General features: G+C 45.8%; 1 protein-coding gene and 1 long non-coding RNA gene across 6 annotated transcripts in view; both read left to right on the top strand.

The window, feature by feature from the left end:
* Positions 1–16,410, top strand: part of KCND3 (potassium voltage-gated channel subfamily D member 3) — a 140,682-nt gene that overhangs the window by 101,254 nt on the left and 23,018 nt on the right. For all 5 annotated transcript variants that reach the window (XM_032710528.1, XM_032710530.1, XM_032710526.1 and 2 more), the window contains exon 3: positions 2,412–2,574. In XM_032710528.1, the coding sequence (XP_032566419.1) occupies positions 2,412–2,574 (163 nt within the window). The remainder of the gene's footprint in view (positions 1–2,411; positions 2,575–16,410) is intronic.
* Positions 10,781–14,721, top strand: LOC116798263. The gene is made up of 3 exons (XR_004360863.1): positions 10,781–11,037; positions 12,471–12,617; positions 14,350–14,721. It is a non-coding gene; the product is annotated as an uncharacterized LOC116798263 (long non-coding RNA).

The raw sequence follows: 16,410 nt of genomic DNA, 5'->3' as shown, positions 1-16,410 counted from the left end.
CTGCATTATTAATATTTGTGATGCAGCAGCACTAAGGAGTCACCACTGGGTATATTCAGAATATGGGGCAGCTCCTGCTCTGAAGAACCAACACCTCCTTAACCAACCAGGCAAAGAATAAGTAATTAATTGCCCTTTCTTAAGTGGGGAACGAAGATAGAGAAAGTTGAAATGATTTACTAGAGATCACATTAAAAGCCTACTGAATTTGCAGCCTCCTGTTGTTTTCTTGCAGGTTCAAACATCCTGTTAGACCCCCTGAATGTTAATCATTACCCAACTCTTCTATCTCCTTGCTGCTCTAATGAGATTATTGATGAATTACTTAAAAATGTACTTTTCTGTAGAAGTTTTTTAGATGACAAGTTGCCTTTTTACTAAACAAATTAATGGGAAAGTTGAGTCCTCTCATTCCAGTCTGGGGAAAAGAAGTTTTGGGGTTTGAAATGCCTAATTAGTGCTAACTGAAATCCAGTAGCTGAGTTTATTTGGCACTGTACCTGTTATAAATATGCCATGGGGCCATTAGTACCTTATGGTACCGTCAGGACAGAAATAGTCACTCCAGCAATTAATATTGCAGGAGCTGTGTGTGTGTGTCAATAGGGGAGCAGAACAACTGCAACTTTATAGGTTCATTCCAGACCCTGCCAAAGTCAAAAGGAGGCCTCTCATGAAGTGCAAAGAGATCTGGATCAAGCTCCAGCTGGGGTTTATTGTGATGTTCCCAAACATCAGGTCTGGCATTTCCACCTCAGGTCAGCCAACCCATCCCAGGGGCCTGAGGTGCCATTGCAGCCCTGAGGGGAGAATCCAGCAGAGTCCTCTCCATGGGTGACTCTGTGGTAGATCCACGAGTCAGAGTGACAAGGTTTAGGTCTTGTTTCTGTGCAGTTTGCTCCAGCCAGAGCCAAGTTCCTCATTCCAGTCTCTCTCATAGTAGTTTTGCAAATGAAGTTCTCCATCTCCCCGGCAAAACCCTCCCTTGCTCCAGGAGTTTGATCTTTGCTGGTGTTTGAAAGCACCTCCTCTGAAGCCCCAAGTAATGAGGTAACTCTCAGTCTGCACGGAAGAACAAAACTCCACAAGACAGACTGTGAGCCAGACACTTATTATTACACTTCCCCCAAATGCACAGAAGGGCTTTCTCTCCATGCTCTGGGTCACTGAGATCATGTTTGAGGCATATGATTAATTTGCAGCCTTATTGTGTTAAGGGCTGGCAGGAGAAAAGTAGGATTTTATTTTTTTTAGGCCAGTGTTAAATGAGGTAGAAGACCTTGCCACTTAGCAAAGAGCTTTGAAACTATCTTTGCATAAAGCAGAAGCTCAAAAGTTAATAGACATGAAGAGCAATTATCGATTCGAGGTATTCTGAGGGTTTTAACGTGGGTGAAGGTGGAGAAGGATTGTGCTTGGGATAAATAAGCCTTAGCTAATGAAACCTGAAGTATTTAACATGTAAAGACTTCTGCTTTTATGCAGACCCTCAGACCAACAAGTTCTTGGATGGGGGCAAGAAGTTCAGCTGATAAAAAAAGGGTACTTTGAAATATTTGTTTTTCCTCTTGGACGTCAATTATTCTCAGCTCAACTCTGTTCCCCATCAAAGCTCTTCACTGGTCATATGCTGACATCAAAGGTAAAAATAAAGCCTCAGCTGTAAAAAAAGCATTTTGCTTTTCAATATTTCCTGCAGCAAACACTAGAACATCTCAGAGAAGACCACAGAAATTCCAAACAGCAAATATGGGCTTCTCCAGATTTCCATTGTCAGGTTTTCTCCAGAGCTGAGGGGCTGAGCATCTCTGTGACCCCCTCTGGACCTGCTCCAGCAGGTCCAGGTCCCTATTCTGTAACTCAAATTACAATTGAAGATTGTTGGGTCAAACCCAGTGCAGAGGTTTTTCTGAACATTTTTCAGCTGGTCTCGTGTCCCTGAGAATTCACCTTTCACTGAGCACAGACTCTGAACAACCCCCAAATTTCTCACTGTGCAGATGGCCAGGCAACTGCTGGGCTTTGAAATGGAAGTGTAAATCAGTCTTCATTTGCACCTGGATACAGGGGAATGAAAATATATGACAGAGTTTAAGGTTTGCCAGAGCTCATCTGCCTGGAGAGGTGGGCACGGAACGAGCGAGGACAGCAATTTAAATACTCAGCAGCTGCCTGAACCAGCAACAAAAGTGCTTTTCTTTAGTTTAGCTCCATCCCCAGTCGAAGTGTGGTTGCCAGTGGTCGTTTCAGGGTGACAGCACCACAAATTATCCCTTGCATGGCAGATTTCTAAGCTTTTAATGTCCAACGTGGACACACCGTTCGCTGCGCGCTCAGAAAAAAACCCGAGAAGGCTTTTTTTGGTCTGAAGGAGGGGCTTCCCTTTTTTTTTTGTCTTTTTCCCCCCTTAGTTATGGTGACATGGTGCCCAAGACAATCGCTGGGAAGATCTTTGGCTCCATTTGCTCCCTGAGTGGGGTGCTGGTCATTGCTCTGCCCGTTCCAGTCATTGTTTCCAACTTCAGCCGGATTTACCACCAGAACCAGCGAGCTGACAAGAGGAGAGCACAGAAGGTAAGTCATCCTCGGCGAGCTCAGCTCCTTGGGGGGGTCACCACGGGCTGGGGAGACACCAGGGATGGTTCTGAGCACTCCAAGCACCCACCCCTGCACCCACACCTGTTGAATCCAAAAAATGAGCCCGAAAGACTGCTCAGAAACCTTTTTTTTTTATCTTTAAGCAGCAAGGTATTTGTTCATCCAACGTTGGGAGCGAGCCAGCTCACCCTGGACAAACTTGCTCGACTTGCAAGTGCAAAACTAAGCCATTTTATACACTTTAGATCCATGGTTACATCATTTATTATACATATTAATAAGCAGGCTGGTCTCTGGGCTGAGTCTTTCCAGATGTGCAGTCTTCCACTGTGGGGGTCTTCTCCTCAAGCCTCCATCCCTCATGGACATCTCCCTCAATTTGACCTCTTCAATTAGGTGACCTGAATTCTTCAAGCTTGCAAAATCCTGGCTCTGGGCCTTCTAGATTTTATTCAAACACCTAGTTTACCTAATTTATTACTGTGTGTGTGCTACTCCTTTCTATACTAAGGCCTTTGGTCCAGTGAGCAGAACAGAACATGGTATTAACCAGTGCTCCTAAAATGTTTTTCTAGCAAAACAGGTATTGGGGTTTCTTAACCAGCCAAGATATCTCAGTTAACTCTTTTAGGCCTGGCTCCTGTTTCACTGTACAGACACAACCTCATTTTTTGCACAGGCTGAACTGGTGTATTTTCAGCATCAGAAGCACTGGGGCTCTTATTGCTCACCTTTCCTACACCCCTGTCTGAAAATAATGTATATATGTACACAGAAAGTCTTAAATCATCACCAGGAGCTGTTTATCCTTCTGGCTGCTTCATTCCTCTTGTAGTTTTGAAAACACCCATCCAGCAACATGCAAACATGCACTTATCAGCACACATACCCCTCAAAGCTGCAGCTGTGACACTGAGAGGACACAAAAGCCCCTGGAAATGTGAGGGGATTACTGAGTATTCCAAAAATCTGAACAGTTTTGAACCAGTAAAAGCTTCCTGAGTCGCTTAGAGATTTATTATATCTCCCTTTCAATCTGCTAAATTACACCAAAACCAGAATCAGGTTTTTTTTACAACAACTGCAAACTAAAGGCCTGAGGTTCTTTTGCTCCCCATGGAATGCTGTCTGCCAGAAATCCACGACTCAGGGGACCTGATGGGGAATAGTAGTAGAAAGCTGTGCTATTTCTGCTCCAGGCGAGCATCTGGGCCGTGCCTACTCCTTGCATCTCAGGGAGTTGACAGCAGAGAGCTGAGATACAAGACCTACAAAACCACACAATTTGGCAGTCAAAACAACAAAAGGAGAGGAGCAGAGAGACAGGATCGTGCAAGGGATCACTTGCAGCCTCTGCAAGTCACTGCTGGGTTTTACACGTCCCTGCCCGAGGTCTGACACTGCTCATGTGAAACAGGGGAGGTGTCCTTGAGGGAGAGCTGCTGTTTGGATCAGTCATACAGCATAATAAAGATAAAAAAAAAATATCAAGATATCATTGTGAAAGTCCACTCTGCACCACATGCTGTTCCATCAGCAGCTGGACAGTGGGAGACCAGGACGGATCATTACGTTCATTTAATGAGTTGAAGTGATTTGCAGAGTGAGCTCCCTAATGTGAGGCTGCACCCAGGCAGAAGGAATTGGGATTTAACCTGCAGCAGGAGCAGGGGAGGTGTCAAAGCGTGGGAAGCACAGGCAGGGTTTGAGGGGACACTGTGCAATAGCCCCTTGCAAGAAATGAAGATTGAGAGAAAGCTCTTCTACTGAATCAGCACAAACACAGACAGAACCCTCCCTGCAGCCCAGATTTGTGCATGAGCACGGGTCACAACCAAAGAAGCTCCAGAACTCACTCCAGCTCTGTGCTTTTGCCTCTCTCCAGGCAGCAAACCGAGGTTTCTTCTCCTGATTAACCTTTTCCTTTATTCATTGGACTTGGTGACAGGGAAAAGTACCAGCACCTTTGATGGCAGTGTGATTGATTGCAGCCTTTATGAGGTTTGCTGTATTGACACACACAGTGTATAATTTCCCCCCATTTGAATTTCTAATTCCCTCCGATATTGGTTGGATTTCTCGGCTAAGAAAGTTTTTCTCAAGTCAGAAGTGTGAGTAATTTTCACATGATCATCACTGCATGAATACTAAAGAGAAGGAAAGAGAGAAGCACATTAATGACAGTCCCTCTGGAGATGGTCAGGATGCACACAGGGGTGTCAGGGATCTGCTTGGACAGCAGACTTGCTCCAGCATCATCCCCCAGTGAATCCCATCCTCAGAAACATCCCCTGGCCCCATCCACTTAAAGATATAAATAATTTTGCATGGCTTTTTCAAGCAGGTTGGAAAAAACTCTTTGCACTCTCAGCCCTTGAACATGAAGAATCCACCAGCAGAAGCTCCTTATAGACAGAATTTAGAAGGCACACAGATGTGCAGTTAGCACTCTAGAAACTCAGTAAATCCTTTTTCTTGTTTAATTGAAGAGTAGTTTGTTGAGTATGTATTAGGACAATTGCTTTAGAATTTCTATTTAATTTAAGAATCTTAACTCTTATAATGTCTTTGTCTCTTGGCTGCTGAGGAGGCACTGGTCTAGCAGGAAGAGGTATTTAAATAGCACAAATAAAGGACTGGGAGGTGGCTGTTACTCATCAGCATCTATTCTTCAACTAACTGAGGAGAAATGTTCCTTAAAAAGGAAAAAAAAAAAAAACAAAAAACCAAACCAAACCAAAAAAAGAACCCAAAACCAAACTACCAGTGATTTAATCACTTTGAATTATTCTTTGCCAAACCTGGGCTGCAAGACAATTAATTACAAGGGGATCTGGCAATCTTAATTCATTGTGCCATGTCAACAAATTCTGTCCTCTGGCACGCAGCAAGGACCAGGTCAGCCTGAATGGAGGGTGAATTGATCATTTCTGACAAGGTTCATTTTGGTAAAATTGTTGTAGTTTTTTCCTCCCCCCCCCAAAGACATTTTTTCCCCCCCCTCCTTTTTTGACTGAAGTGCTAAGAATAGCCCTCCCTGACTTTGTTCTTCAGTGAATGTCACAGCCTTGGGTTTTGAAAGAGAATGTGACACTTCAAGGCTTGACAATAGGATGATTTTGTAATTCAGATGATGCTGGAGCCTCTCTCCCTGTGTTCAGTTTACAGCAGGGATGCAAAGGAGAGGGAGGCAAAGATCTGGTGCTGGTTCGGGGGCTACACCTCCCACACCCACTTCTCAACCCTGGCAAGAGAAAGCAGAGGCAGCTGCTGACAGCTACTGGAATGCTGCTCCTTTGGCAGTGGAAAAAGGAGAACAGTTCATTTTTTAAGGAGTTGGAGACTGTGTCAATACAGTCCCAAGTTATTCCCACCAGAGCAGGGCAGGAGAAAAATGCAGGGCTGGAAAACACAACAGTGGGCTCTGAGCTCAGTGCAGCAAAGATCCCAGGAGGGCAGGTTGCTCTCCCAAGATTTACAGGAATGCTGGACTCAGCCACTGCTCAAAATCCTGCAAGGATGATTCTTCTTGAGCAAACTCTAGAGGCTGACAGGCAAATTTATTCCCACGTCTTTTAGTGGAGAACCAATATTAAAATTAAAGGCACCGTCTTAGCAAGAACAGTAAAAAAAAAACACCCAAAAAAAGAAAAAAAAAAAAAAAAGGAAGAAAAGAGAGAAGAAAAAAATGAGACCTCTTAGTGACAATACTTCCAGAAAGGTGTTTTTCAAAGTGTTACAGGAGCCTTTGTTGGCCCTTAATCTCCCAGGTCCAATGATAGTTCTCTTTGTCCAGCTTTAAAATCACCAAATCGGGTCCCTCAGCTGGAAAGATTGTGCTCAGGGCAAAATTAGTTTGGTCTGGGAGGGGTTTTTTGTTCCCAAAATGATGCTGCAGAAAAAGACAACTAGAGATCCCTTTGATATCTCCCCAGACTGCTCCCAGCTAATTCCAGCAGCACAATCCCCACAGAGCCAGTGTCCTGTCCTGTGGGGAAAGAGGAGCTGGCAATAAATGCTACAGGAGTTCTCAGAAATGTGATTTTGCTGAGGTGAGCCAATGATTGGAACATAGTCACGTGCATTGGGGGCTTTTCAGGAAGAAAAAGGGGTAAGACAGAGAAAAATTGCCATAACAAAGGTTATAAAGCATTCATAGAATACCAGAATGGTTTGGGTTGGAAGGGACCTTAAAGATCATCTCATTCCACCCCCTGCCATGGGCAGGGACACCTTCCACTAGCCCAGGTTGCTCCAAGCCCTGTCCAACCTGGCCTTGGACACTCCCAGGGATGGGGCAACCTGTGCCAGGGCCTCCTCATCCTCACAAGGAAGAATTTCTTCCCAATATCCAATCTAAAAGTACTCCTTCAGTTTGAATCCCTCCCCCTTGTCCTGTCACTACAGTTCCTGATGAAATGACAGCCCCAACTCCCTCACACGTGAACACACGTGCAGATGAAGACACCAAGCCCTCAAAAGCACATTTAAAGTAGTTTTGGACAGGCTCAGGAAGCACACAGGGGTAGAGGGGCTGCTGAAGAGTTTGGAAATAGCAAAACCAGTCTAAAGCAAATGGTCTCTAGACCAGCCCCCCGAGGGCTAAAATTTAACTGAGTTGTTCTAGATCTCAGTCTGGGGGAAAACAAAGAGTGGTCCCTTACAAAATGAGGTAGGAACAACAGGAGGAGAACTGTAATTGTTCAGATGCTGTGGGGGGAAAAAAAGAAAAAGGAAAAAAAGAAGAAAAACCTGTTTGAAGTGCATTTATCCTTTAATGGTTAGATTTGCTAAATGAGCCGAGATCCTGGAATGGCTGATAATCTCAGGAGGATTGGCATTGGTTTTAGTGGTGCATTTCACAGGGGCTAAACTGGATCTGTCTGCAAATATAAAACTTCAGTAATCACAGTGCTTGGTTTCAAGCCTGCAGTAAATATGCTTTTGACGACCGCAGCCTCTTAGTCTGTTCAATTCATTTCATTTATTATCTGCTGGCCTTTGACTCCCTGAGAACAAGCAGTGCACTGCAAAAGCCTCGAGACAAGCTTCTCATTTCATCCTCAAGGTTGTAAAGCTCCCAAGAAAGAGCCAAACACAGATTTAGGCAAGGCAAGGACTACGCAGGGCAAGATGGTTTTGTAGAGCTGCTCTCACACAGAACTATAATATCAGACTGAAAACTGCCTCACAGGCTATCAGAGGGCAGCTGGGATGAATTGGGTGAAGCAGAGAAGTGGACATGTTGCCTGGTGGATGAATCAAAGCATTCAGTCACCAGAGGAGAGCAGAGGGAAAAGCTGCATCCTTTCAGATGAGGGAGTAGATGGAGGAAGGTTGTTCCAGACAACGAGAGCTCCTCGTGAGATGGTTGCACACAGGCAGCTCTGACTGTGCAGCCTGAGGAAGAGGTAACTATGGAGATGCTTAAAAGGGGCCTGAGCCAAAAGGAAGGAAGAGTAAGGACACAAATGTGTGATTGTTCCCTGAGAGGCACGTTAGAAACAGGCAGTTGCAGAGCTGGAGGCACAGCAAGCAGGGCTGGAGGGAGCAGAGGGCATGGAGAGGGGAGCTGGTGATGAGGAGAACACTGAATTTGTGTCACTGGATTTGTGTCATCCCTGCACCCAGGAGAAAGACATCCCACACACCTGCCAATAACCAGGCCGTTAGAATAATTGATTTGCTCCCGAGCAGGGGAGTCAGCTTTGAAACGTTCTGTTTTCCAGCTGACACCCTAAATTTTGGAGGTGGGTTTAGTGAACTTCAGAGCGTGGAGAACAGAAGGGCCAGAAAAAGCGACTGGAGCAGAGCTGTGAGCTGTCTAAGGAGAGCTCACAACAGAACATGAGTCAGCCCCCAGCAGGGGATGGGGTTGGGAACTTAAGGAGAGGGAGAAACAATAAGGTTAAAACTGGAGCTGGCTGACATTTAAAAAACATGGGTTTTTTTCAACCACAACGAATCTGTGTGGAATATGTTTTTGTTGTTGTTGATATTTAACAATCTTTGACAGGGGGGAAAAAAAGCTCTTTTATTATTCTTTTTTTGAAGATATTTCATTTTTGCTGGGGTAGGTACCTCTTTCTCTTCCTCCTCTGTTTGCTGTTTGTAACATCCTTTAGTAGAGTTCAAGGGTGGGGGGAAGAAAAAAACACCAAAGAAACAAATAAGCCAACCAGGAATGCTGCCTCTCTTCTTTCATATCATCGAGGAAAGCAAAATGACATTTTCCATCAGTTCAGCTTGTTCAAATTCCCTGAGCCCCAAATTGCATAAGACAAGAAGAGATCTCCTCTGAAAGGAAGGGCTCAAATCCCTGAGCTACAGCTTGTAGGTTCAGCCTCCAAAGCCATCCCATACATCCAGATATTAAAGCCTGTTGTCAATAGTGGCCCAGTGCCCAGCTGAAATTACTTCCACACACGTCCAGAAGCTGCTCTACATTTATTTCATGCCTTGAGGCCCTTTCACATCGTGTCTCCATCATAACCAGACAACAGCTTACAACACACAAGGACCCAACTAATCCATCCCCGGGGTCTGTCCTTGGTCACCTCAGCATGAGGGTGTCTCTCTCCTCAGCCTTTGGAAGCCCAGGTTTGTGTGGCAGCCTCTGTCCAGATGGCTCCATTATGTAGCACAGTTGGTAGGATTTGTTATGGATAATGTTGCCCACTCCATCCCAGATGTCTGAATAAATGCAGGCTGAAATCGCCTCGTCAAGGAGACCTGGATGCAAAACATTCAGCCAAAAAACATTGGGAAGCCCTATCCTGCTCTTTGGAACTGGCTTCTGGTGATCAGGTTCTTTGCTGTTACCTTTAGTACCTAGTTAATATTTTACCACCCTGCCTAAATAACCAGAATTGAGTGGGCTGGGCACAGTTTAGCCCCCAGCAGTTCCCAAGCTCCATAATGAACACAGCTCAACCCCAGCATGTGGTTATGTCTGGATTAATGGATATGGATACATCCACTGGGCCAGGAAAAAAAAACATCACTGAAGTGGGTGGAAATGGTAGTAGAGCTTATTGTGGTTACTAATTTGTAGCGTGGCAGCAATAAGCAAATGCAGGATGGCACTCGTGGCTGGCACAGGCGGTGCTGGGATGGCAGCACAGGGCTCTCTGCTCACCTCTCAGGTCCATGGGAACACTCTGTGGGCAACCAGCACATCCCCAAGGGCCACTGCAGCCCTTCCCTGCTCACACACTGCCACACGTCTCACACAGCCCACCTCGAGGAGCCCGAAGAATCTCATTACTGCTCTCCTCCCACTCCACCCAGCAGCAGTGGCCGGCAAAGTCTGACTCAGAACGAGCCTCTGTAGCTTGAAGGTCGTGAATATCCCATCAAACAGTAACTGCTGGTGACTTCTGCATCACATCAGGCTTTAAAGCAGCACGAGGCAGGTGCTCTCCAGGCAGGAGCCCTCGTCTTTCATCTCCCTATTACACCCTATTTAGTCAAACTCTGACACCAGGGCAGCATCGCCCTTCCGTACTTCCCTCTGTGACTCCTTTATTCACACCTAAAACTGGGATAAATCCACTTCCTTCCCTGGCTCAGTGGATTCTCACAGAGTTAGGTCACATACACGTGCAAGGCCATAAAGTGAAGCCATCTTATGGCCGTAACAATCACACCCAGGGTTTTTAATTTGTCCATCAGAGCTTTCTGCGCTCGCAGCTCTCGCTCCCTCACCACCCAAGGCAGCAGAAATGACAGCGTGAGCTTTCCTGACCGGCCACAGAGAGCAGCAAACGCTGTCAGATGATGGTTAACGAGCAGGCAAGGGAATCCAGAGCGTGCATAAAACTCACACAGACAACAAACACTCTCAAAAAAAAACATCTACGTGGGGAAGTCACAGCCTGCCCGCGAGCACCGCGCAGGAAGGGGAGGCAGCTCAGTCCACAAATTGCTCGGTAGGAAACGGTCCCTCGTTTCTCCTCTGCCTCGGTACAGCAGAACCCGTGTTCACGGTGCAAACCACCGCTGCCCGAGGTGATTCCAGCCGCCGTTCAGCCCCAGCTCCCGCGGACACGGCGGCACAGAGCGATGCCAGGCGCTGTCCGCGGCTCGCTCCTGTCACCCGCGGACGAGCATCGGCCCCGCCAGCGGTCGAGTCAGGACAATTAGGAGCCGTTCCAGCAGGGCAGCGATGCTGGAACGCCCAGACCAGGGCGAGAGCAGCGTGTAGCCATGACGACTCCGCAGCTCTTGTGACGAGCCGGGAGCGCTCCAGCGGCCGGGACGGATCCAGGAGAGGCTTCTCCCGCCGCATCTGCCAGCCCGGCACACGGCCAGCGTGTGGTGGCTGTCGGCGCAAGGGCGGCAGCCCAGACACACATTTTCCCCGCAGCCTTCGCTCGAACGCGACCACGGGAAGGGTTTGGGATGGATTTTCCCCCCCACACACACACAGCGCAAGAGGTTTGTCCCCAGACTCGCCAAGAGCAAGAGGGAGAAGCGGGAGCAGCTTCTGTAAGAAAGGAATTGCACCACGACTTGGTTGGCGTGTGATGAGTTCTGAGTGATTTTGTTTGCCGGCAAGAGACACTTTTCTCGATTAATTCTCAGTTAATGCTGAAAACTTGCAGCACAGAGAAGAGGGATGGAGCACAGGACCCCCTTTATTCCTGTCAGTGGGTACCTGCCCCACTGACACACACTGACACCAAGTGCTGGAGCGTGTCCAGGGAAGGGGATGGAGCTGGGGAAGGGGCTGGAGCAGCAGGAGCAGCTGGGGGGGCTCAGCCTGGAGAAAAGGAGGCTCAGGGGGACCTTCTCACTCTCTGCAACTCCCTGACAGGAGGATGGATCCAGGGAGGTCAGGCTCTGCTCCCAGGGAACAAGGGACAGGAGGAGAGGAAACGGCCTCAAACTGTGCTGGAGAGGGTCAATTTGGACACCAGGAGGAATTTCTGCATGGAAACAGTGCTGCTCAGGCACTGGAAGGGGCTGCCCAGGGAGGTGGTGGAGTCCCCACCCCTGGAGGTGTCCAAGGAAGGACTGGACGTGGCCCTCAGTGCTCTGGGCTGGGGGACAAGGTGGGGACAGTCACAGGTTGAACTCTATGACCTTGGAGGTCTTTCCCAACCTAAAGGATTCTGTAACTGCCAGGGAGCAGGACAACAGCCCCACCATCATCACTTCCCCTGGGGCTTCATTCCATGGGGGACAACAAAGAACACAAATTTCACAGACTTGCTTATTTTTTCTCCCATTTCAAGGCTTTTTGGTCACTGTCCCCATCCCACCCCCCCAGGTTTTCACCACCTCCTTGGGCAGGTGTGAGCAGCCCTATGTGAGCAGTTCCCTTCCTCTTCTGCAGCTAACACAGGCCTCCAGATCATTAATTAGGTTCATCTATCAGGCCCAGTGAGCTGGCATGTGACACCAGATCAAATTCTCTTAATTTCTCCATCCCCTGAATACTTTATAGCCATTAATTAGGGGTGTGAGCTGTGTGAAAGATGTTACAAGAGCGAGATCTGGAAACATAGATAAAAAAAAGACAGACAGATAAATCACAGGCAGACAGATGCTCATCACACTCGGCTTCCAGTGAAACACAGAACCTTATTTTAGATTAATAGAGAGCAGCAACATCTCTATTAATGAGGCAGAAAAACATGAGGATTGTCTCTTGATACTTTTATTAAGTAATACATTTCTAGACAAATTCTGACCCTGATTTAAACCCCATAGCAAGTCTATCAATACCAGATTATTCCCACTTCAACTGGGCACCTCTTTAACCATCATTCCTCAGAGCAATTTTGACCCAAGCTCTAAAATCTCTTATAGAACTAAAAATATTTTTTAAAAAGCCCATGTAGGGATTTCTTTTATCATTATTTCAGGAAGGGGAAAAGAAGGGAAGAGAGCTGGCTTTGTCAGTCAGCTGGACTGGTAGCATGGGAACTTCAGCACAGAGGAAGCTTTGAATTCCAGCCAAGATGCAGCAACTGTGTAAAACATAATTCCATCAAGGAAAAACTGTCCCTAAGGTCAGTTCTTATAGAGATCAAGGTCTGACTGTAACCCATATTGGGTGGATGAATACATAGATGACTTGAAAAAGGTATTAAAAATAAGCAGGGCATCTTTAGAGGATAAAAATATGAAATGGCCTCCAAAGAAGCCTACTACTTAAATGTCAAAGAAAGGGATAAAGTGAGAATTGTCAAGCTCTATAAAAAAAAAAAAAAAAAAAAGGTGAAGTTTATTTTGTTCTTCCCTGGAAAATGCAGAAAGCACCAGAAAGGGGATGGTCTGTGTGAAAAGAAAATGACAGTACAATGGCAACTGAGTAAAACTGGCAATGAACAAACAGAGGTTGGAAATCAGAAGAAGGTTTCTAAACAGAAGAATAAATTTCTGAAATAAATGCCCTGTAGGAGTAAGAGCTTCACTAAGATTGAGCCAGAGCTTGTAAATCTCAGGATGAAAATGTACAAAAAGAAGTTTACAATAGAGAGGGACCAGTCCTGGTGCTCCAGGGGCTTCCTGCGTTTCTTTGTGAATTTTGCATATTATGATAATTTTAAAATTCTCTGTTTAATCAGCCAGGATATCTGTGACTGGTAGAGAAGCCCAGATCCATTAAACTCCATATTCTGTGCATTGTTCTATAAATAGGTTGAACATCATGTTCTTCGGTGTTGGAAAAGATTAAACGATAAAGTTCATTTGAAATGATGTTCTGTTGCTTTAATGGTGCCAAGGGTAAGGTAGGATTAAAAGGAGAGATACAGAGGAGAAGAGGGGAATCTTTCATCTCTGGAAAGTAATGAAGAGGCCCAAAATAAGATCAAGGTCTGACTGTAAGTGGTTCTATCAAATTATATAGGAATATAATGAGTTCTACACTATCTAATTTCCATATGCAGCTCTATAACGTCTCCCCCCAAAGCAGAAGTGACAGAATATTTAAACTCACCTCAAAAGCTGTTTAATGTAAAGATTGGAGAGGAAGGAAATTTTAAATGTGCATACTTCTGTTTCTTAGGGGGGAAAAAGAGGTTAAAAGGACAAAAAGCAAATGTAGTTTTAGAGCATGTAACAGTGCTGTGTCTCCACTGCCTGCCCATTACCACAGCCAGATGGACCATGGCAAGCAGAATAACAACTAGTTCTTATTATATGGACCATTTGCTTTTTAAACAGCCGTGATTCCACTCAGCATTCAAACACGTGTAACAACCCCCAGCCCTGATTTCCCTCTCCAACCTGCTCTGGCAGAGATGGCAAAGCAGCTTCTCTGTGTCAGGAGCAGGACAGATGATCAGTGGTGCCTCATTAGACCGAGGAAAGCACTCCACGGGCAGTAGATCCATTTAATGTCTTCTCCACTCCATTATTTTTTAAAAAGGAAGGGGTTTCCACGTTCTGCTCGGCAAGGAAGGGCTCCCACAATAGGCTGGGGGGCTGGGCTGGTTCCCACCAGGTGAAGGGTCCATCCATCCCCTTCCCAAGTCACATTTGTGCACCGAGTTCCCACTCAAAAGCACAGACTGAAGCCTCTGCTGAATTCCTCTCTGAGTTTTATGCTATTATTAGTCGAAGGTACCACAGACAAGATCATTTTAGGGAGGTGAGAACACAACTACAAGAAGATCCTTTTTTGTCATTCCATACTCCAAGCCCTGGTGTTAAGCCTGCACAAACTCCTGTTTAACTCTACAATCTGCTTGTTGCCCTTTCCATATCCTAAAATCAACCACGTTTCTTTCCATCTAGAATCAAAGCCCAAACCCCAAACTAGCAACAGATGCAGAAAAACGCAAGACATGCTGTGATGTTTCACCTCGAGAATAAAAATCAGATATTCCCTTGATTACTTCTGAGAGCAGCTTCAGTTCAGCCTTAAAAGGACCGGAGGTGCACCCAAACTGCAGCAGCCACCAATAGGTCTATTCAAATTCAAACTACTAATTGTTTAGGAATTAGCATGTGAAACCCCACTAATTATCTTGTGTGGCTGCGTTTTTCTGCCAGGAATCCTCTTAGTGTGGTTTTAGCAGATAAAAGTAGAAGGAGTGTGGATGGAGCACCTCTAACACCAGGAAAGGCTGGGGGAGCTGAAACTGTTTAGATTAAAAAAGAGAAAGCTCAGAGGGATCTTATTGATGTATATATGTTAAGATATATAAATATATACCTGAATATATATTAAAAATATATATACAACAATATTTATATACAATATGTATCTATTCAGGTACTCAGGTTTCCATCCTTGGAGATCCTCAAAAGCCACCTGGACACAGGTCTGGGCAACTGGGTGTAGGGGACCCTGTTTGAGAAGGAAAGTTGGACCAGTTGACCCATGATATGACTTCCAGAGGTCCCTCCCAACCTCAACCATCCTGTGAAGGTCAATTTTAATAACAGCTCCAGTCCCAAGAGGGAGAGGTGGGTACAGGACCTGTGCACATATCACTGACACACAGGTGCTGCAGTCACTCCTCACTCAAGTACTGAGAGTCTGGAAAGCTGAAGATGTCTGGCAAATATGAAATTATGTCACAGGCTGTAGCTTAATGGTTTATTAGACCACATAAATCAAGAGTGAACGTTATCTCCATAAGAACTAGATGAAAATCATTAATAAATAATAATTAGCTGTTTCCTGAGCCTGCCATCTGGTAAGCAGTTTTCCCAGCCAGCAGCTCCTGCTCCTTGCACTTCTCCCAAAAGCTAGAAGATGAACTCAGGCTATTTTTTTCCTCCTCTACCAGTCCCCTTGGGAAGTGCAGATACCCAGGATGCTGAAATCCTCCCCACTGCACCTCAGCTCTCCACCTGTACAGGTCTTCACTGCTTATCCCAAGTCTCCAGTTTCCCAAAAAACAGTAAACCCCAGAAGTTCTTGAGCCCTGCCTTCCATCCTGCCCTCAGAAACACGTGGGCTCCAAGATAACCAAATTAATCATTCTAACCTGTAAGTGGCTGTCATTAGTATTATTATTTTCATCATATAAATTATCTTCCAGATTAGGTCATATGCATTTTGAGATCCTGTGGTTTCCTAGCAACTCCTCTCCCCACTCTCCATGCAGACACAGTGTGCTGCTTTCTTTTCCTTTTTTAGCCTCTCTGTGCAGGGGTTATATTCAGCAACAGTGATCTCAGGTCTGGCCCTGATGACCTTTAGTCTGTCACATTTTGGGGGATAAGGTGCAAAAGGCACCTATTCCCCCCTCAAAAAAAAAAAAAGACATTTGCAGCACAAAGCCAGAAAACCACAGTCCTCCAATTGTCCATCTCTGTCCTCAGACCAGGAGCACTGAGCTCTGCAGGGCAGGGAGGACAAAAGCATACCCACAGGTGGCAAAAACAGGCAGAATTTGGAGGATCTTAAACCCCTTTTTCACTGTCAGGCTTGACCAGTGTAGCACATCCCACATAAACAGACAACAGGTACCTAAATACACAAAGCTCGTGGCACTTGAGCCAGACGCTTCCCAGATAATTCCCATTTAACACAGACTTTCACCTAAAAACCTGAACTGTTGTTTCAGAGTTGTTTCTAGTCCAATGCAGGAAACTGTCTGGAGGGCCAAACCAATTTTAGGCACCCATTTTAATTAACTTCTCTAGCTGAGTTAATCAAGATATCTCCCAAATTTAATCACGATGGGGACGCGGAGCTGGGCGATGTGACGATCCCAGACAATCCTTTGTGTGAGGAGAATGGGATTAACTTCTGTCCTGCCCCACTGACATTTTTTAAAATAACAACGTCTGCTCTAAACTACAAAAGCTGTGGGGCTTAATTATTTAGATAGCTGGTGGCCC

Source organism: Chiroxiphia lanceolata, chromosome 25, assembly GCF_009829145.1.
Source record: "Chiroxiphia lanceolata isolate bChiLan1 chromosome 25, bChiLan1.pri, whole genome shotgun sequence".
NCBI lineage: Eukaryota > Metazoa > Chordata > Aves > Passeriformes > Pipridae > Chiroxiphia > Chiroxiphia lanceolata.
This window is presented reverse-complemented; position numbering and strand designations above follow the sequence as displayed.